This window comes from Mesoplodon mirus (genome assembly GCF_964341445.2).
Source record: "Mesoplodon mirus genome assembly, chromosome: 8".
Taxonomy (NCBI): Eukaryota; Metazoa; Chordata; class Mammalia; order Artiodactyla; family Ziphiidae; genus Mesoplodon; species Mesoplodon mirus.
Window position 1 is genome coordinate 52,308,570 of NC_138984.1, and position 21,075 is coordinate 52,329,644.

General features: G+C 45.2%; 1 protein-coding gene and 1 long non-coding RNA gene across 2 annotated transcripts in view; one reads left to right on the top strand and one right to left on the bottom strand.

Moving 5' to 3' along the window:
• TMEM163 (transmembrane protein 163) overlaps positions 1-21,075 on the bottom strand; it is a gene marked incomplete at its 5' end in the record, with an annotated part of 251,711 nt that overhangs the window by 89,138 nt on the left and 141,498 nt on the right. Inside the window, one exon of the mRNA XM_082631364.1 lies at positions 521-564. Within this exon, the coding sequence (XP_082487490.1) occupies positions 521-564 (44 nt within the window). The remainder of the gene's footprint in view (positions 1-520; positions 565-21,075) is intronic.
• The window catches only part of LOC309809885, a 216,095-nt gene that overhangs the window by 41,769 nt on the left and 153,251 nt on the right, over positions 1-21,075 (top strand). The window lies entirely within an intron of this gene.

The window sequence follows — 21,075 nt, forward strand, 5'->3', positions numbered from 1 at the left end:
ATAACAAGCACTAGCACTCTCTTAAAGGGATGTGGAAAGACTTCACTCAAGTTTTCAGCATCTGAGACCCATTTTCTCTAACCAACACCCATCAGGAAGCAGGCAAGGAAGCCTGGTTATCCCTCGTCTGGCTACGGACTGAGGTCCTAGGGCCAGCAGCCCCGATCTTAACTCCCAACACCTCTGCCCACACCAGCAAATGCTTCACTCCAATGTGTGCCCATTTTCAAACCTAAAACCTTGGGGGGTTGAGGGGAAGGGCTAAGACCCTATAAGACATCCTTCTCAACCAGCTGCAGAAAACATGGTGGCCCTGATCTCTTGTTGAGAATTAGACAGTGTCACTGCAGTTTACTTCTATTAAATTATAATTGTTTGTAGAAGCCACTTCCGTGAAAGGTGTGATTGTCATGCTCTCTCTCATCTGCTAACCACCCTCTTAATTAAGAGCCCACCGAGAGATTTGCAGGCTCAGGAGAAACGTGCAAAACTTCATAAAAGTACATTTCAGGTTACTTACTGCAAACCCAAAAGCAGAGGCGCTGTACCTCATAACGGAGACAGCTAAAAAGAAAGAAAATATATTCAGAATATTTTAAGACCTCATAGATATTTTCTCTCATTTGTGAGACTATTCATATATTTGATATGGCCTTTTACACATCAATGGAAAAGTTCTAAGAGAAAGAAATTAAAAATTAACTGTACTTGTCAAATCCGAGAACTTAAAAAATTCAAGAGCGATGTGAAAAGCGTCCAGACTTCACCTGCAACACCCTCTCTTCCCAGTGTGCCCTGAAGCAGCAAAGGGCCAGCTTCAGAATGAAAATGCTCAAGCAGTTGTCTGTCAATCAGATGACAGCTGAGGCTCTGAGAATTTAACAACTGGGAATAGAGAGCTGGGAACCATATTGAACTTTGAAAGTGAAACTGTAACCATCCAAACTGTTCCCATAACAAGGTAATTAGTGGTGGTAACTACATGCACACACCATTGCTGGCATGGTTGGAATAAAATCTCTTGCCCATCAGAGCTTAAAATCCAGTGTGGACCTCATGAAAACTGTCTAGAAGAAGAAAGAACAAATTATCTTAAACAATAGATGTCTACAAAAGTTGGTGTTAGAGTTATAATTAAAACACATTTCATCCATATTCAAAAATTAGTCGACCTTTAGGGGGGCAAGTTGATTGGGTAGCGCTTTTGTCTAATTCTGTGATCTGTTCTGCGCCAAAGCAATGTCCAGCTTCAAAGACAGTTCTCAATTTGACTTAATAGGGCAGGTCTCCACGCAAAAGCCATATGAAACAAGCATATGTCCACTCACTAACAGAGAATAAAACCCAACCCAGTGGGTCAGCAAGGCTTTGAAGTGGATTGTTCTGGGCACAGATGTTACAAGCACTCCCTCAAGGAGTAAGGGAGGCATGGATGCAGGGCATGGAGGTCAATACCCTTTTGGACTCCCACTCAACTCAGCACATGTCCCTTCTCTGGGAGCTGCTCTCTGTCTTATCCATATGGACCCCGGGCAGCCATATTGTGCTTTGTACCCCTGCCCGCAGCCATGAGGGAGTCATCTGACCCGGTGTGACCCAAGCATATTGCATTTTCTATGAATTAAGAATTCCTCTGTGTAGCAGAAATAGAAAGGATTTTATTGTTCTAAAGGATGTAGCTGATAAATATACCAGAACTTATTTCTCCCAATTCTGACCAAGTTCCTGGTAGAAGTAACCTAGTATGCCAATGTACCTATCTTCTTTGCCTGGCAACAGTTTGATGGATTTTTTTTTTTTTTTTTGGCGGTACGCGGGCCTCTCACTGTTGTGGCCTCTCCCCTTGCGGAGCACAAGCTCCGGACGCACAGGCTCAGCGGCCATGGCTCACGGGCCCAGCCGCTCCGCGGCATGTGGGATCTTCCCGGACCGGGGCACGAACCCATGTGCCCTGCATTGGCAGGCGGACTCTCAACCACTGCGCCACCAGGGAAGCCCCTGAGGGATTTTTTTTTTTTCTTGATGGATTTTTGAACGTTATAAGCAACCAACTACTGGCTTGATTTTTATAGATAATTGCAACACAAGACTGGCAAGTGTTCTAATAAAGTTTCAAACTTAAAAAAAAAAAAAGAATTGAGACAGAGAGAGAGTCTAGCCGGTCAATTTATGCTGTTGGAATTGAAACACCAGAGCTAGGGTTGGCCACACTGTTTGCTATACAGAGAGACAAGCTCTTACAAGGGGTAAGCACAGCACTGGGGCAAGAGAGAACTGCTAGCTACTCGAAGTTTCCCAGCCTTTCCAGAGACTCAGCCACATTCAGGTCCTCGGGCTATGTGAGGTGAGTGCAACCCATTACATTGCTGGCCTTCTGTGTTTGTGACATGAGCTGCTCCTGTCACCCCTGCTGTCACTCTTACTGGCACAGGGAGAAGGGCAAAGCCAGCCGTGTGCAGTGACCGACTGCAGCTTTCAAGGGCAACGTGGGTGTGATGGTGCAAAGGGGCACTGGACCTTCCCAAAGAACTCAACTCCCGGCCAGGCTGGCATGTGCAAAAAAAAAAAAAGGCAGCAGACTCCTTGCCAGGTCTGAAGTGCCCTGTAAGACACTGATCCTGGCTCGCAGTCAGTGCTCAGTAACTGTGAATGAAGCTTAATAAAATTTCACAGAAATGAATCGAAATGAGTATCTGGCTTGTTTCCTTTACAATCTGTTTTTAGGATATGTTAGTTGTGTGCTTTTTGTGGGTGACTTCTTTACCAGTAATGGAAACCTTATTAACTCTTACTAGCATCTTGCATGGATGCTCAATATATACCTCAGATGAAGAGCTGCCCGGGCGGGATCCCCCTCTCTCTCTCCACCTGCACTGTCTGGACTGGGCAGCACGAAATGGACAACACAGCTGGAAAAGCCCTCCACTAGCCTTCACAGAAGACCTCCTGCTTTCCAAGCAGTAAGATGTTTTAATCAAGTTATTCGGTATACCAGGCATTTGTAGAGTGGGCTACAGATTCCATGTACTCTGAGAACTATACTGGAAAATTCTGCTTGTGCGACTTGACCCTGCCCAGTGGATGAATAACTGAGAGCACAGGTAGAATCTTCATATTGTTCTATCCCACACACACCAAGGAAAACTGGAGCAGGAGGGCTCCAGGTTCACCTAGAGTCCTGAAGACAAGGGAGGCATTCCCATGTCTCATTTACTTCTAAATTGGCTCCATCTAATTTCCTTGATGCGAAGGAAAGGAGGAAAGGCTGAATATTGCATGGGGAATCGAGGGAGCACTGAAGGGCCCTCCACTTGGGCGTAGCTCTGGCAGCTTCCCTTTGGGAGCGACTTCCCAGCTCTCGCGAAGACAGAACAGCAAACAGTCATTAGCACGAGACCCAAATGGAAGAGGTCAGCCCAACTTTTAGGAATTTCCGAAGAGTAAATGACTTTACTTTCCTTGGCCCTAACCTGACATGACACATCCTAATTCTGGGATAAGAAGGGACTCAAAGGAAAGGGTCAGATTGGTTTAGAAAGCTGCTACTCCCACAGAAAGAGAGCCAACTGTGGGGTTTCCATGAGGGCGCTTCCAACTTCCCTCGTGCTAAGAATGAGTTCCACTTGAAGAGATCCTGGGCCAAGATGACCCACACCAAGGCAGAGATTACAGGGCAGGTGCCCCTGGAGCCCACACGTACTTGGCTGAGGGGAGCTGGGAAGCCAGCAAAGGTCCAACAAAAGTGCAGCGGTGCCTTTAAGGCACGTGCTAGATTCAACACTGGACAACAGAGAAGAAAGGGCCATTCGACCTCAGACCATTATGCTGCAAGCTGGCAAGGTCCAATCCCATTACAAGGGTGGAGGTCTCCAAGGAAGGCTGCTCTGGGTCAAGGCACAGGCCCAGCTGAAGATAATGAAATCTCTGTGGCCCTCAGCACGCAGTGGGAGACTGTTTAACACACACCACAGCTGCTCCGGGGTGGAGCACCTGAAACCCAGCAGGACCCTGTGGGGCTCCTGGGCACAAAAGCCTTTCTGTGTCCCACATTTCTTGTTTGCGGGAAACAGGCTTCATTCAGCCTCCAGGACCTTCCCTGAGTTCCAAAGGGCAGGTTCAAACAGTTGCTAATCAGGGCAGGGAGGGGAGGCGGAGACAAGGGGGGAGCAGTCAAGAAACAATAGTGCAGCCTTCCACTATGGGGAGTTTGGGGTTGGTAGATGCAAGCTGTTACATTCAGAATGGATACATAGCAAGGTCCTACTGTCTAGCACAGGGAACTGTATCCAGTCTCCTAGGATAAACCATAATGGAAAAGAATATTAAAAAAAGAATGTCTATATATATATGTGTATAACTGAGTCACTTTGCTGTAGAGTAGAAATTAACACAACACTGTAAATCAACTCTACTTCAATAAAAAAAATTTTAAAAAGAAACAATAGTGCAGCCTTGGGGCAGGGTCCTGGCTCCCCCTCAAGGGATACACAGAACAATATCTTTGAGCTGTTTTGCAGATACTGACCCCCAGCAGGTGGGAGAAGTTAATCGTATGCGGCCCACAAGCACGCAGACCCCAGACCGGTTGGAACCAGAGGGTTGATGATACTGACTCCCAATTACCTCACCTCCAACCAATCAGAAGAACGCCCACAAGCTGATCACGCCCTCCTCTTTCAACCATTACTATAAAACTCCTCACTGCCTCCTCCAAGTGGGGACACATAGTTTTGAGGGCATTAGCCTGCTGTGGCCCAAGCTATTGTTTTCTACTTTACCCGAAACTCTGTCTCCGAGATTCAATTCCGGAGCGGTGTACAGAGGCCGAAATTCGGCTACATGCCCAACCATCAGCAGCCTATAGGTTCCTCTGGATACCACTGGTAGCAGTGGGAAAACCAGGGAAATTTTCAGGAATGTTCTGCTCGTTACATTCAGAACTTGTCTCTAACACTCATCACTGAACCACGCACTCAAGTGAGTCTCATTCCCCAGGGAGCTGAGGCCTTGGCTTCCATCCTCTGATTCCCCCACCCCGACCCCGACCCCGTGTTCAGAGTGGAAGTAGGCTGTCATCTGACTAGGCTGGCCGAGCACACCCCAAAACACACTCGTAGCAACTGGGCTCCTCTCACTTTCCCTGCTGTCTTGTGTCTTGTTTTTTATATACTAAGACACAGAGTTCTTAAGGTGTTCCCTTAGTCAAATGAAGATCTGTAGTTTGGGGCCTGCCCAGCAGCCATTCCCCATTCGGGTAGAAGGGCCCTGAGTCTCCTCTGGGAAACAGTATATCCCCTACCCTCAGACTATGGGGTTTGAGTGGAATGGCACTGTGACCCCCACTCTAGTCTATCCCTGTCCCGAGGCCAAAGTTAATGATTCAGAGATGGCACAATTCAATTTGAGCCAGTGACAACCAGTCCTGAATTTCTGCTGAAAATATTGGGAAGAGGATGTCTTTCTAAGAGGGGACAGTAGAGCTGGCAGCAAGAAAACAGGAGCTGCCAGTAGCAATTCTGCCCTAAATGAGGGGAGGCTGCCTTAGGATGAAGCCAACATGGAGGAAAGCAGTTATTAAGACAGACACAAATCAAACCCCTGGTGACAAGGACTGAACCTCTGGAATCGGCCCTACCTGAAGTCTACCCCTATATTTTTCAAATATCAATTCATTGGTCAATAATTTCCAATAATTTTTCAGCCCGTCTGAGTTGAGTTTGTATCACTGGCAGCCAAATGAGTCTTAATACACCTTGAGCCAGTCATCCCTTTTCCAAGAATCTCTTTCAGTGCCTAAGAAATGGACAAACACCTTCTACACAAAAGCTTCACAGTGGGTTTGCATGATTTATAACAGCAAAACACTGGTTGCAGTTTAAATATCTAGCAGTAGGGCAATGATTAAAGAATGGTCCGTTTAAAGAATAAGCTGTACGTAGCTGTTCAAAAATGTTTACCAAGAGTGCCGCTGGCTAACGTTGATGTCAGCATACTAGATGGAATAATGGTATCGACAAGAAACAGCTGGTGCATTTGGTGCCACCAGGACTGGGTGCCGCGGGAAAGGGTGGGTCTAGGTCGGAGGGGTTCTGCCTGGTACAGGTGCAAACTGAATGGAGAGGTCAGAAGAGGCTTCACTGAGAAGGTGAGACTTGAGCAAAGTTCTGGAGGTGAGGAAGTGAGCAGTGCAATCATCTGAAGGCAGAAACTTCCAGATAATGGGAGGAGTCAATTGCAAAGGCCCTGAGGTGGGACACCTGACATCTATGAGGCCATTCTGTCCTCGACAAAAGGGAGTAAGAGGGAAGTTACGTGAGATCATAGATTTCCTTACTGTTTGAGCAAAAAACTTAGGTAGAAAAGGGAAAGAGACAAGACTATATGTGTGATACAGTACAACTACACTTTAAAAATGCATTGAGGACTTCCCTGGTGGCGCAGTGGTTGGGAGTCCGCCTGCCGATGCAGGGGACACGGGTTCGTGCCCCGGTCCGGAAAGATCCCACTTGCAGCGGAGCGGCTGGGCCCGTGAGCCATGGCCGCTGAGCCTGCGCTCCGCAACGGGAGAGGCCACAACAGTGAGAGGCCCGCGTACCACACACACACACACAAAAAAAAGCATTGAAAACAACTTTTTAAAAATCCCTCAAATCATAACAGTGGTTAATCTTTAGTGGGTTGGAATATTTGAGGGCTGTCTGAGTGGACTTCTTTCCTTTCTACTTTTTTGTATTTCCTACGTTTTCCACAACCATCATATATGACCATTCAAGTTAGAAAAAGAAATCCATTTTATTTGGGGGGAAAATTATCTGACTTGTAACAACGTAGTCAAAGATGTAAATCAGCACAACAGAAATCAGATTTATGACAAACATCTGAGAGCAGGCGGCATTGTGGGCTCACGAATGCTTCTGGCTAAAAGGAATGCATACTACCATACACATCTTTATTACGTCTCCATTTCTGAAATCCATCTCCCGAGGCGAAATCACCTACAGGAGCAGCTTGCAAATGCCCCAAAGAGTTCTCAGAAGCATGGTGAGGGCAGACAGGCCAGGGACACAAGCAAAATGTCACTTTCCGTCTAAGGGATCTCCAGCCTCCGCGGTTTTTGCATGTCCTACACTCCACTTTCATTGACATGTCAAGGGGGTAATAACAGCTACACTCCCAGAAGCACACAAACAACAGAAGTCCTAAGGAAATATTTATACAGGTCTGGTTGAAGACCAGAATTTCTTTAAGTCCCACTCAGGCCAGAAATCACTTCAGCTGGAAACTCCAATTCTAACAGAAGGACAGCTGGAAAATGGAGCGGACCCAGGCAACCCATTGTTAGGGCAAAGCCACATGCAAATCCCACAGCTGAGTAAGCAGCAGGCTTGCAGAGGTGCAGACAAAGTGCCCTGGAAATGCACAGGGAGGTCCTGGAAATGCACAGGGAGGTGAGAGAGCCAGCGAGGCAACTGAGGGTCAAGGCCAAGAGCCCCTCAAGGGTGAAACAAAGAATGCCATTTCAGCTGCAGGCGAAATTTATCCAACAGCGAGGACCCATCTGTCATTCTCACCAAAGTCAGGCAGTAATTGTCTTGAGCCTTAGCACTCTTTAGCAATACCCCAGGTCCCATAACACCTCCCATTGCTAAATTCTGTGCCCAGTACAGCTCCGTTAATACATCAACCCCACTTTAATTAGACCACCTCTGTCCCTCCGACGCCTACCAACCGCCCCCCCCCACAGCTATGGAACTAACGCCATTTGCGAACCCATCCTTCCATCATCCACCTTCATCGTGTTGGCTGCAACCCAGGCAGCAGCAGGAGTCAAAATTAACTGACTGATGTTCTGACCCACTTCAAGAGAACCTCCAACAGCTTCCAGACGCTCCCTCCCACTCAAACAAGAATATAACGTACCAAAAAATGAGTGATAGGATGCTGAATTCAGTCACCGCTGAAGGAAGAGGGTAAAGCAGTTAGGAAAATAGATCAGCAGAACTGCTTAGCCTGTTCAACTACTCATCTTCAGCGTCAGCACAGTGACGACTTTGTATTGTAAGATGGTACGGAAAACCCCCAACGAACTTTTTGGCCAGCCCAATATTTTGGTCTGTCTAGACCGTAATTTGCAAAAGCGCACCTTAAGGATGAAATTCAGAAGTTTCTGTATGACCTATACAGTATTATTCAAGCATCAGAACTGGCTACCAACATTTTTAAGTCAGGAAAACCTGAGATCTGCCGGTGCTGGGCAGTCCCTTTCAGCGATGCAGCGCTGTGTTTGGGCGGGGCGTGCTCTTGGCCAGTTGCATTTTCTGCATCATTGGACCCAGCTGGCCTCACTCACCCGCCTGGCCCCTCAGGGTATCCAGCTGACCTGGCAGGCTTGAGGGTATAGCCCTGAGCAGCTTAAGGGAAAGGACAGTAGTTACACCTGTGTCTGCAGTTCCCAGCAAAATCCCTGCTAAATATTCATTTTACTGCATGAACAGTAGCCTCCAACGTTTCCACGGTCAGGTCTGGCTCTCGGCAAACTACAGAAAGCTGTACGGTGGGTGAGTCAGTTCTCAAAGCCAATACCATTCTTTGAGAGATTCATCTTCCCTAGAACCTGAGAAGCAGTCATTAGCCCAGGCAGGCTATGGGTACTGCCCACCCACCCTCCAGGGCTCTGCCTGTCTGCAGACAGGGAAGCTCTTGCCGAGACCTCAGGGATGATTATGAAGGTTTCTCTTTCTTTCACATGACCAAGAGGCAGGTCATGTACAGAAAGTGGCCATAAAGTCCCTTCCACCATCCCACACCCACAAATAACCTGTGTGACCCACAGCAAGGACAGTCATGAAGAGGTCAGAAAATATTGTCCTTGAGCTACTGCAATGGGGCGGGGAGCATCATTTGATGGTGACCTGGGGAGCTTTGCAATGAAAGATGAATTTGCATTCAGGTTTATAACAGGAAGCAACTCCCAAGGTGTCTTGCCTGAACTCCCCACATCCTCCCAACCATCCCCCTGCTTTCTCAGCATGCAGCCAGAGTGGTTCTAGCTGTCCCACTCCCAGGAAAGGCCTAGGTCCTTATGATGGAGGAGGCCCCACACACTGACCTCCTCCATTACAGCCGCACCTGTTCACTGACCTCCCCTCAGCCAGGCATGCTCCTGCTGGTCTGGGTTCTATCTCATTCTTCTGCCTGGAGCATTCTTACCACAGAATCCGACTGGCTCACTCCCTCATTGCCTTCAGGTCTCTGTTCAAAGCTCACCTCGGCCTGTCCTGGCAACCCTACTTAATACTGCAACCTTCCCCTTACATCCAGAGATGTATGTGCTCTGGATAAAGGAACCCCTCTAGGGTTCCAGAGCACATACATCTTTTACCACACCATCCCACTTACTTATCTATGAATACTGTATACCATTTGTCCCACTTTACACATTAGAATGTAAGCACTACAAAGGCCATAGGCTTTTCTGTTTTGTTCCTCAGTGTCTCTCATATGCCTAAATCAATGCCTGAACACACAAAAGCCCTCAGCTTGATTGACTGATTGATTCATTGACTGACTGAAATGACACCTACTACTTAGCTTCAACCTGCAGTGAACAAAGTCTTCGTAGAGAAAGCAGAGAGGACTGGGGTTCAACATGCACCCAGATGCGTGACCAGGCAGCCATTCCCTGAGCAAACGGGAGTGGCAGCCAGTACTCTGCAAGGCATCACAGAGAAAGCAGCCTCTGTAAGGCCCATTCTTTTAAAGAGAACTTGGAGCATCTGCAAATGACAGAGACCTGGGACTATGGGAAGAGCCAGAACGGCCTTGAACCCAGAAAGCCAAGAGCCAGCACAGAATAAAAAGTACATGAAAAAAGAAAGTCAGAATGAGAACAACCCAGGGAGAGTCTCCACCCTGGACCAGGGCACCTCACTCGTTCCAACACACACCAGACGTTCATTCACTCTGCTTCAGTGAGTGTAACATGAAATGCACACACCCCCACTCCAGAGCGGGAAGTCAGCGTTCCTGGAACATGAACGGGACAACTGCTACTTAACAGGGAAAGACGGGATTTCGAGAGGCTCTCAAGGGTCCCAAGGCACAGGAGGCACCAGTTCAGGGAGGAAAAGCCAAGAGCCCAGCTTTTCATGCCAGTGTTTCTTCAGCAACACAGCACACTTTCACTTCGCTTCTTCTACAAACAGGGAATAAAGAGGTGGAAGAGCTGCTGGAAGCACGGTTACCCAACTTTGATGATCCTTTGCGGACTGTCATCAGTGGAGTAAACGATCCACCCTCACTTGTTCTTACAATTATTCCAAAGACCTCACTCGCCAGAACTAAGGGGAAGAGCAAGGTTCTTGCTGGACGTCAACTGCCTTACATATAATTTTATTCCTCCCTGTTCTCTGGTTACTGTGAGCACAGCTCTATTGCCTGTGGGGGGCTTGGCCAGGGGTCCTCAGACGACACTCAGCCCTGTCCTGCAACCTTCTCCAGATGAACACGAGGAGCCTGAGCTCCCCAATCATTCTTTCATTCAATAAATAAATGCTTATTGAGCATCTACTATGTGCCACACACTGCTGTGATGAGCAGGGGATACAGGCATGACTTGCCCTGAGATTTGATGAAATATGCCTCTAAAAGCCCTAACTATCCCTTAATCATAGAACGCTGCTACTTTTACCTCATAAATAAAGCATTCACTGAACAGAAATCAGAGATGGGGGAATTTTATAAAACAGAACCTCACAGTTTGTCATCTCTAGCCTTCTGTTCTGAGTGTGGTTGCTGCGAATTTGAAGCTTGAACACTCATTCTCAGGCCATTATTTCCAAGTTGGCTCAGCATCTGTCCTCTGACACCCAAAGCCCCTGTCCCTGCTGCCCTCACCTTTCACCACACAGAAATGATCCTTGTGTCTTCTCCAACCAGCCTATGAAGACCTGAAATCAGGCTGATTACATTGTATTCAACCCGCTATCTCCAGGGCCTGTGAAAGCACCAGCTCAGAGTTGGTGCTTAATAAATGCTTATTGAGCAATAAATTCTTGAGAAATCTCTAAGCCCCAATAATGTCAGCTTTTAACTTAATATGCAATCATTAATTCACAGCGGAACCAAAAGCTAATGCCATGGGCAACTAGAGCTCGCGATGGTGTCAATGTTGCCACCCAAGGTCAACCTTGTCAGATGACTAAGATGCCCCTTAGTCTGGCACTGCTGACACATACCACACATTGGACTCCTTTGGTTTAAAGAGTTGCTAAAGGAACTTTTTTGTGTGTGTGTGGTATGCGGGCCTCTCACTGCTGTGGCCTCTCCCGTTGCGGAGCACAGGCTCCGGACGCGCAGGCTCAGCAGCCATGGCTCACGGGCCCAGCCGCTCTGCGACACGTGGGATCCTCCCAGACCAGGGCATGAACCCGTGTCCCCTGCATCGGCAGGCGGGCTCTCAACCACTGCGCCACCAGGGAAGCCCTAAAGGAACTTTTTAAAAAACAATATATTGTTGGGGAAGAGGAATACACTGAATAAGACTTCAAAGACTTGGCTTAAAGAGATGGTGCTGGGGCTTCCCTGGTGGCACAGTGGTTGAGAGTCCGCCTGCCAATTCAGGGGACACGGGTTCGTGCCCAGGTCCGGGAAGATCCCACATGTCACGGAGCGGCTGAGCCCGTGAGCCATGGCCGCTGAGCCTGCGCGTCCAGAGCCTGTGCTCCGCAACGGGAGAGGCCACAACAGTGAGAGGCCCGCGTACCACAAAAAAAAAAAAAAAAAAAAAAGAGATGGTACTGAATAATTATTTACTCACTTGAGCTGAACTAAAGTCATTAGAAAACCATTAACATTATCACTCAAAGAATAAAAGTTAAACATGGTGGAATAAAGGCCTTTTCTCCCCTCCCTCCCTACCGTTCTCTATAAAACCCACCAAAGCAACAAGAAGCATGGAAAACTAGAGAAAGAATATAATGATCAAAGAAACTAGGAAGTGGCCAACCTCAAACCCCCAATTTAAAGAATATCTACCAAATACATTAAAGTTTACATTATACAGAAGGAATATGCTGAGAGCTGATAACATACTTCAACCTTGCTGTTGCCTTTAAGGGGGTCATTGTTTGGGCTCTTGATGATTGTACTATTGAATTGTGAGTTTTCCAAGTTTGGGAGTGAGCTGAAGCATCCACTCCTGAACCCTTTTCCCCTTCCCCACACTCCACACACTAGAAAGCAAGGAAGGTGAAACCAAAGGAGCGGTTCCTCAGACAGCCACAGGTACAAAACTCAGGCAGTTGGGAAACCAGTGGCATCTTTAAGGACAGGGGCAGAGGTTTCACCCTCAGCCATGCTCACAGGACAGGAAGATGCTCCCCAACGTAGATAACTGAGTCTGAATGTAAACCATCCAGAGAAAAGGTACTCAAATTAAAGCTGCATGACGCTCCCTTCATGCCCCAGCTCTCCATACAGCCCCAATTATTAGAACAGGGAGGAAGGCAAACTGGCAGACAGAACCAGGGAACCAGAGAGAATTAAGACATTAATTCAGCAAGGCCACCAGACATTAAGTTAACACACAATTACTGGTTATTTCTATACTAGCCACAGACAGTAAGAAGATGCAATTTTTTAAAAGATACTATTTTCATCAGCATAAAAATCATATACCTAGGGAAAAAACTAATGAAAAATGTGTAAGAGCTCTACCTAGAAAAATAATAAAACATTGTCGAGAAATTAAAGAAGACTAAACATATGGAAGGGTGTACCATGTTCATGATAGAAGACTCACAACTGGCAATCAAAATTCTAGCAGGTTTTTTGTGAGAGAATTGATCAGATGATTCTAAAGTTTAAGTAGAAAGTGAAGAGTCAAAATAGGCAAGACAGTCCTGAACAACACGAAAACTGGAAGATAGTCACTACCAGACATTGAGATTTATTTCAAAGCTATAATAATTAATTAATATAGAATAGTATTGACACAAGGGTAAACAGAAAGACCACAAAACAAAAAAAGAACCACACATATATGGTCACTTGATTTACAACAAAGATACTCCTGAAGTACACTGGGGGTAAAAAACATCTTTTCAATAAATGGTGCTGGGCCGCTGACCCTACCTTACACCATACACAAAACACAATTGTAGATGAGCTGTAGATATAAATAGGCTAAGTAAATGACAACATAGGAGATACGTGAAATATAATATGGGAGAATATTTTCATAATCTTATGAGAAGTAAAAGACTTCTTAAACAGGATTTAAATATACTCATCATAAAGGGAAAGATCAGTAAATTCAACTACATTAAAAGACCTCATTAAAAGAGCAAAACAGCAAGCCACAGAGCAGTAGAAGATATTTGCAATACTTATAACTACTAGCAGACTTCTATCCAAAATATGTGAATTCTTACAAATCAATAAGAAAGAGAAAAACAACTCAAAAGGAAAATGGGCAAAAGACTTAACAAGTTCCTCATGAAAGATGATAGACAAATGACCAATAAACATATGAAAATATGCTCACCTTCATTAGTCACCAGGAAAAATAAACTTAAAACCCACAAAGAGATACCACTACACAAGAAAAAAAAAAGGCTGACCATTTCAAATGTTAGCAAGGATGTGATACAACTGGAACTCTTAAAAACTGCTGGTGGAAGTGTAAATTGTTTGTAAATTGTAAACAAACACTTAAGAAAACTGGTTGCCAGTATCTATAAAAGCTAGTCATACTCTATGATCCAGCCATTCCACTACTGTATACCCAAGAGAAATGCATACATATATATATGGATACCAAAAGATGCTTACAAAAATGTTGACAGCAGCAGTGTTCCTAATTGTCAAAACTGTAAACAATCCAAATGTTCAGCAGAGGAATGTATAAACTGGTGGTACAGTAAGTCCCCTACCTACAAACAAATTCCATTCTGAGAGTGCATTCGTTAAGTCCAATTTGTTTCTAAGTCCAACAAAGTTAGCCTAGGTACCCAACTAACACAATCGGCTAAATAGTACTGTACTGTAATGGGTTTATAATACTTTTCACACAAATAATACGTAAAAAACAAACACAAAAAATAAACATTTTTAATCTTACGGTACAGTACCTTGAAAAGTACAGTAGTACACTACAACAGCTGGCATACAGAGGTTGGCATCAAGTGAACAGGCAAGAAGAGTTACTGACTGGACAAGGGAGATGAGGTGGGGAGGTGGTAGAGCTGAAGGATCATCGCAGTAGGAGAAGGAGGGCAAGCTGCACGTGACAATGTACGCCAGACATGTGAACTAACTTACGTGATTGGACATGTGAACACACGTTCGCATCCTTGAAAGTTTGCAACTTGAAGGTTCGTATGCAGGGGAATTACTGTACTTGTACTGACATAAGTGCAGGAAGAATACACATAAGAGTGTTTATTACAGATGTAAAACAGCAAAACATTAACCACTTAGGTATCCATTTAGAAGGCAGTGATTCAGTAAATTATTGCACATTCATTCTACGAGATGATATAATTAAGCTCTTTGAAAGATTTGTAGTGCTGCAAAATGTATTGAGTGAATAAAGCAGGGTAATTAATAGATTGTGCATGTATGTACAGAAATAAATGCATACATAGGCAGATAAAATTTCAGAGAAGTTACACAACTGCAGATGATGATGACGACCTCAGAAGGGGACTGGGAGTGTGAAGTTTAAAGGATGCTCTCATTCCACTCTACATTCTTTTGTATGCTTTGGGTCCCTTACTCTGCATATGTACCTGCATCTATTTCCAAGGTGGAGATAGAGGTTCATGCGCCACAACCAGAGAAAGAAAGCTAACCACTTTTGATACAGCCACTGCCAACCAATTATTATGTAGTTGTTTGCCATCGTACACTTAAACTGGATTTAGACAAAAAGGGCTTGTGCAGATGGAGATTAGAGTTGCTGGCCTTTAACTTTTTAGACTACCTGGGCCTACTTTCCGGTTAAAAATCACCTAGGGAATTCCCTGGTGGTCCAGTGGTTAGGACTCCGCGCTTTCACTGCCAAGGGCCTGGGTTTGATCCCTGGTCGGGGAATCAGGGTCCCACAAGCCGCACAGCGCAGCCCAAAAAAGAAAAGAAAAGAAAAATCACCTAGACCCACTATTTGTCAATATCCACAAAGTAAAATTAAAGGTTAGAGACTGCCCAAAATTAATGGTCCCAAGATAGCACTTCCCTCCATTGCAACAAATCATTTCCTTCCTAGTTGGGGATGGTGGTGATGGGAAATCAAGAGGAGGAGGAACAAATGCAAACATCCTCAGTGATACAACTGTCCTGGACACTCACTCTGTCTCCTAGACACGAAGGTCAGAGAATGTATTTTGCAGTGGCTAGAAAGGTCAGGTCTCCACTTGGCTACATTGCTCCCTCTCTAGGGGGTTGAAAACTTATGTTGTTTTCTTATATAAAGGTCACCATCACACCTGAAGTAGCTCACTGCATAAGCTTAGCATTCTTATCACTTAAAAAAATAAAATGTGATCCAAATAAGATATATCATAGAATAAGGCAATTTACTCAACAAATATAATTCACCTTACAATATTTGAAAGCATGTGTTAACTGCTATATTTTGGGGTGTCCCAGGTCTATTATGTTTCAGTAAAATATTGTCAGCTTTCACTAACCTTGAGCATGAGTCATCATGGCCTTCAAAAAGGTAGAAACAAGAATAAAGGAAAGAAATCTTAAGTTCAGTTTCTAAGTCAACGAATGCATCAGCTATTCATGTGCCCTGTGAGCATTCTAAAGTGTGGAGAGTACAAGAGCAAAGAAAAGACATCAGCAAGCCCATCACACAATCAATACAACTTCACAGGAGAAGCCTAGGCTCAGTCACAAGAACAAATATGGATGATACAACCCTCGAACGTGAATTATAGACACTCCATGGTGTCACTAAGCCAAAGACCCATAGTGCCTGAGACAAACAGCCTGAACTGAGCTCTGGTAGAATTTTATACGTGAGAGCTGTGTTTTTGGCATTTTACATGAACCGGGACAATCTCCCAGTGATATTGAGCTATAAATCAAAGAGGAATCAGTGCTGATGCCCCTAGAAGAAAGTATAGCTAAGGAGTCATGGTTTTCTTGATCCTATGACAATAATTCTTCCCTGATAGGACCAGCTTTATTTCCACTCAGTGCTGATAAGTAACTCATAACTACGTATCAGGACAGTGAATGAAACTCTTAACCATGGTTGGCCCATCTACCTCAGGGTTTTTCTAAATCAATTCCTTAGGCTCTATAGGTTTACAACCTTTAGGGATCACACAGGGTCTCCCACTCTACTCCTACCCCCTTTCCATCAGAGCAACTTCCTTTTTACCTTAAGAACTAGGGTTCTGTCAAAATTTAGCTGCAAAGAGTTAATTTAAAAGAACACTTGAAAAACACATATATGAAGGCTCCCTATGCACACTAATAAGGGGGATGGTCTTCACACTACATACCGTCCTTTGTAGGTAGGACTCGTGTTCTAGCCAATGCTCAGCCCCTGGCAGAAATCAAGCCCCTAATACAACTATTTATTTGTTTGTTTGTTTGTTTTTGTATGGCTGTATTGGATCTTTGTTGTTGTGCACGGACTTTCTCCAGTTGCAGCGAGCGGGGGCTACTCTTTGTTGCGCTGTGCAGTCCTCACATTGTGGTGGCTTCTCCTGTTGCGGAGCACGGGCTCTAGGCCCGTGGGCTTCAGCAGTTGTAGTACGAGAGCTCAGCACTTGTGGCTCGGGGGCTCTAGAGCGCAGGCTCAGCAGTTGTGTCGCATGGGCCTAGCTGCTCCGCGGCATGTGGGATCTTCCTGGACCAGGACTCGAACTCATGTCCCCTGCATTGGCAGGCGGATTCTTAACCACTGCACCGCCAGGAAAGCCCCCCTAATACAATTATTATGCATCAGGGAAAATAAGGCCATATTCTGTTCCCATACTCAGAGATGGTCCTCGAAGACGTCCACCAACTACCACCAACCAAGGGGACCCACAATACTCAACTTTGTGGACACCATGGAACTTTTTTCTGGGATCCACATATCCTAGACAGTTATTTTTGCTCATTCTGCTTTCCTGTTCAGGTATAAGAAACCTTTTCTTTTGGGGGGTCTGCCCCTTTCCAGTGGGGGTAATTGATACTAAGATGGCCCTGCCTTCGGAGATAATTCAAGGCCACCACAAATTGAAGAGTCAACCTGAGAATGAGGCTGACACAGAATAAAGGGAGAGGAGAGAGAAGGAAGGAGGTGGGTGGCAGGAGAGACACAGAATTCTGACAACATCACTTGAGGCCACGGATCCAGCCAATTGCACTCAGTAATATGTTCTCATTTACTGTGCTTAAATTAACATGAGGCATCTCTATTGCTTGTAACCTGAACACTCTTGACGGCTACAACACATGAACGTCTTTTTCAATCAGAACACTCCCCCACTCAAGTTGGCTTCACGTCAAAGATAAATTAAGGACTAATGCACACAAGGATCTCTGCAAACAATAAGCTGCCCTCAAATTATAAATAGCCTCAGTCTCAAGAATCCAATTACATCCAATCTGACAACAAAGGATGCACACAGCTAATAGAATAATGGCTGAAATGGTATTGCCTAGTTACCGTCTCACTTTGTAGTGATCCTTTCTCACTGGCATTTATTTTCTAACCAACTAGGCTATGGTTTAACCACAGAACAGGGGGATTTCTGACAGCTCACCCCCACTTGCCTCTACCATGACCTTTACTCACTACCAAGTTCAGCGGTGGGGAAAGCCTAAGGTATGGATATTATTTTTACCCCGAAAAAAAAAAATCTGAAGAATTCTACTGTATAGATTCTCCAAGTTTTAGATTACCTACATCAGCAGCCCTGGTGACTCACCAGAAGGGCTCACAACAGTCAGCATTTAGTCACAGCCAAGACTGATTACAGCAAAAGGATACAAAGTCAAATCAGCAAAGGGAAAAGGTGCTCCGAGCAAAGGCCAGAGGAGACCAGACACAAGCTTCCAAGTGTCCTCTCCCAGGAAGGTAGAGAAGGATGTGCTTAATTCCTCCCGCAATAAGTTTGGACAACACGGACGAAGTGTTGTGTCCCAGAGAAGCTCATTAGAGACTCAGCACCTGGGGATTTTATGGGGGAGGAGGGGGGCCGCGGGGCTTGTCTTATAAGTACCTTCTGTCTAGCAGGTACTAAAACCCCAGACTTCCAGAAGGCAAGCAGGTCCTCAGCATAAACCACACTGTTTCTACAGACAGTTTAGGCTCAGTGAGCCCCTCTGATCATTGAAAGTGTCATATCCATGCTTCACTAGTCAAGTCTCCACATGCCACCCAAAGGCCAGCCTTGCAAGCGGGCTTTTCTAGGATAGCAGCAGCCCACCTGCTACATTATGGGTTTCTAGACAGGACCGAAGCTTAATTTCTCAAATCAGAGTGGGACCGGAGCACTGAGACACAAAGCGGCTTGCCCAAAAGCACAGAGCAAAGCTAGAACTGGTACCCAGGTCTCCAGATTCCCAGAGAGAGGAAAGTACAGTCAGCCCCACCCTCAGCCTCCAGACACATATCTTCCAAAGAGGTTCACGAGAGCAGAGACTGCAAATGAAGAAATTGCAGAGAGAGCTTTGATTCTCCAGCCACAAATTCTCCATGGCAACATTAATTATATCCATCACTTTGCAAGTTTCACTGATGGAATAAATATAATTTTTTAATATTCTACCACTAACCCTCCTCTTAGAAAAAGATACCTCTCTGACTCAATTTAATTATATTTGAAAATGCCAAGCTCATTATCACTTTAATTAAAATCTTACATTTTCACTTAAAGCTGGAAATGTCCTTAGAGATGGTCCATCTAGTCCAACATCTTTATTTAACAGAAAAAGCACTGGGGTCCAGGGAGGGAAGCAAGTTTACTGAGGCCCCATCATCAGTGTGTCTAAAAGCTGGGACTAGAACCCTTCTCTCCTGACTTTAAGTCACGTGCCCTTCTAGTGCCCCTTGATATCCTATCAGCCCAGGCTCATATCTCAGAAGACCATATATGTTTATTATAGGCCCTTAAGTACTTAATGATCTGAAATAAAGTCTTCATGACCTGTGCAAGAAAATCTGTATAGCCCTGCAAAGAGCCAATATTCCTCAAATTAGAAGTAAATTTTAATAAAAATCACTGCTGCACTGGAGGATATTTGATATGACAATTAGATGCTGTTTACATGTATCCCCTTGTAAATATTCATGATTACCCAGAAGTACAACACAGTGCTGAATCTGCGAAGACTCAACATGCCTAAGACATCCACCGCCCACAAAGGCAGCCACTGGACTGACCACCAAGGGGCTTTCCACGTCCTAACTCCTGAGCAAGCTGTGTTCTGATGAAAGAATATCAAGGGGGATTCCCTGGTGGCGCAGTGGTTGAGAGTCCGCCTGCCGATTCAGGGAACATGGGTTTGTGCCCCGGTCCGGGAAGATCCCACATGCCGCGGAGCGGCTGGGCCCGTGAGCCATGGCTGCTGAGCCTGTGCGTCCGGAGCCTGTGCTCCACCACGGGAGAGGCCACAGCAGTGAGAGGCCCGCGTACCGCAAAAAAAAAAAAAAAAAAAAAAAAAAAGAATATCAAGGGGCTTTTTGTGGCCAGAGGAAACAGAGATTTCAGGCTCCCCAGTACGTTATCATTATTATACTACAGGAAGAGAGTCACCAAGGCACAGGAAGACAGAAAACTGGTCATTTCTCTACAGAACAGATTCTCATCGTGTGCAACAAACAACTGGGAGACTCAAATGATGAGAATGTTTCCATATTCTAATGTGAAATACATGTCAAACTTTTCTTAAAAAAACTGATGGGGGGCTTCCCTGGTGGCACAGTGGTTAAGAACTCGCCTGCCAATGCAGGGAACATGGGCTCGAGTCCTAGTCTGGGAAGATCCCACACACTGCAGAGCAACTAAGCCTGCAAGCCACAACTACTGAAGCCTATGCGCCTAGAGCCTGTGCTCCACAAGAGAAGCCACCACAATGAGAAGCCCGTGCACCGCAACAAAGACCCAATGCAGCCAAAAAGAAATAATAAATAGATTAATTTTTTAAAAAAACTGATGGATAGAAGGGGCTCAGTCTAGGAAGTGACATTCAAGGTGTGTTAGAAAAGTGTAAACCCAGCGCTTCTCACCTGGGGGCACTATTGCTTGCCCCCTCCCCAGGGAACATTTGGCGATATCTGGAGACATTGACGTCACAGCTCGGGAGGGGGGTTACTCCTGGCATCTTGTGAGCAGAGGCTGGGGATGCTGCTAAACAGCCTACAATGCACAGAACAGACCACACACACACACACACACACAAATTATCCAGGGCAAAATATGGATAGTGCCGAGGCTGGGAAACACTGCTCTAAAGAGATAAAGGCCAATTTGCAGTTCTTGAGAATGTGTACATAGATCAATTCTGAGAATTCTGTACTGCTTTAGTGTCAAGCAGGATGATATTTAAAGATAATTTCCAACATTAAAACAGAATTTAAAACCTAACAATTAACCAGAGGATTCCAGTTGCCATAAATATTTAGATAGAGCTTTACTCCGTTTAACAATTAACCAGAGGATTCCAGTTGCCATAAATATTTAGATAGAGTTTTACTTCGTTTATTTCACTGTTTTAAGGCTTGTGTCCTTTCATTCTGTAAAATTTGGAATGTTGTTTGGTAGAATTTGGTCATTATACCTGGGATGCCAGTTGTAGCTCTACTTCCATTATTAGAACTCAGGGAGTTAAGACCCTCAGGTGAACTTGGAGAGGGACCCACAGCCAAGAGCTCACCCAGGCAGCCATCATCTGTTACGTGGCCTGTGTGCCAGAGCCTCCGGCTACCACCCAGCAGTTTGTAATTTTAATTACTTTTCTAAGGGTTTAGAATAAAATTTTCTAAACCACTATGAAAACACTGGTAAATCAAGAAAGCAATTAGGAGTGGGAAATAAAATGCACATTGCCAAGCAGTCAAAA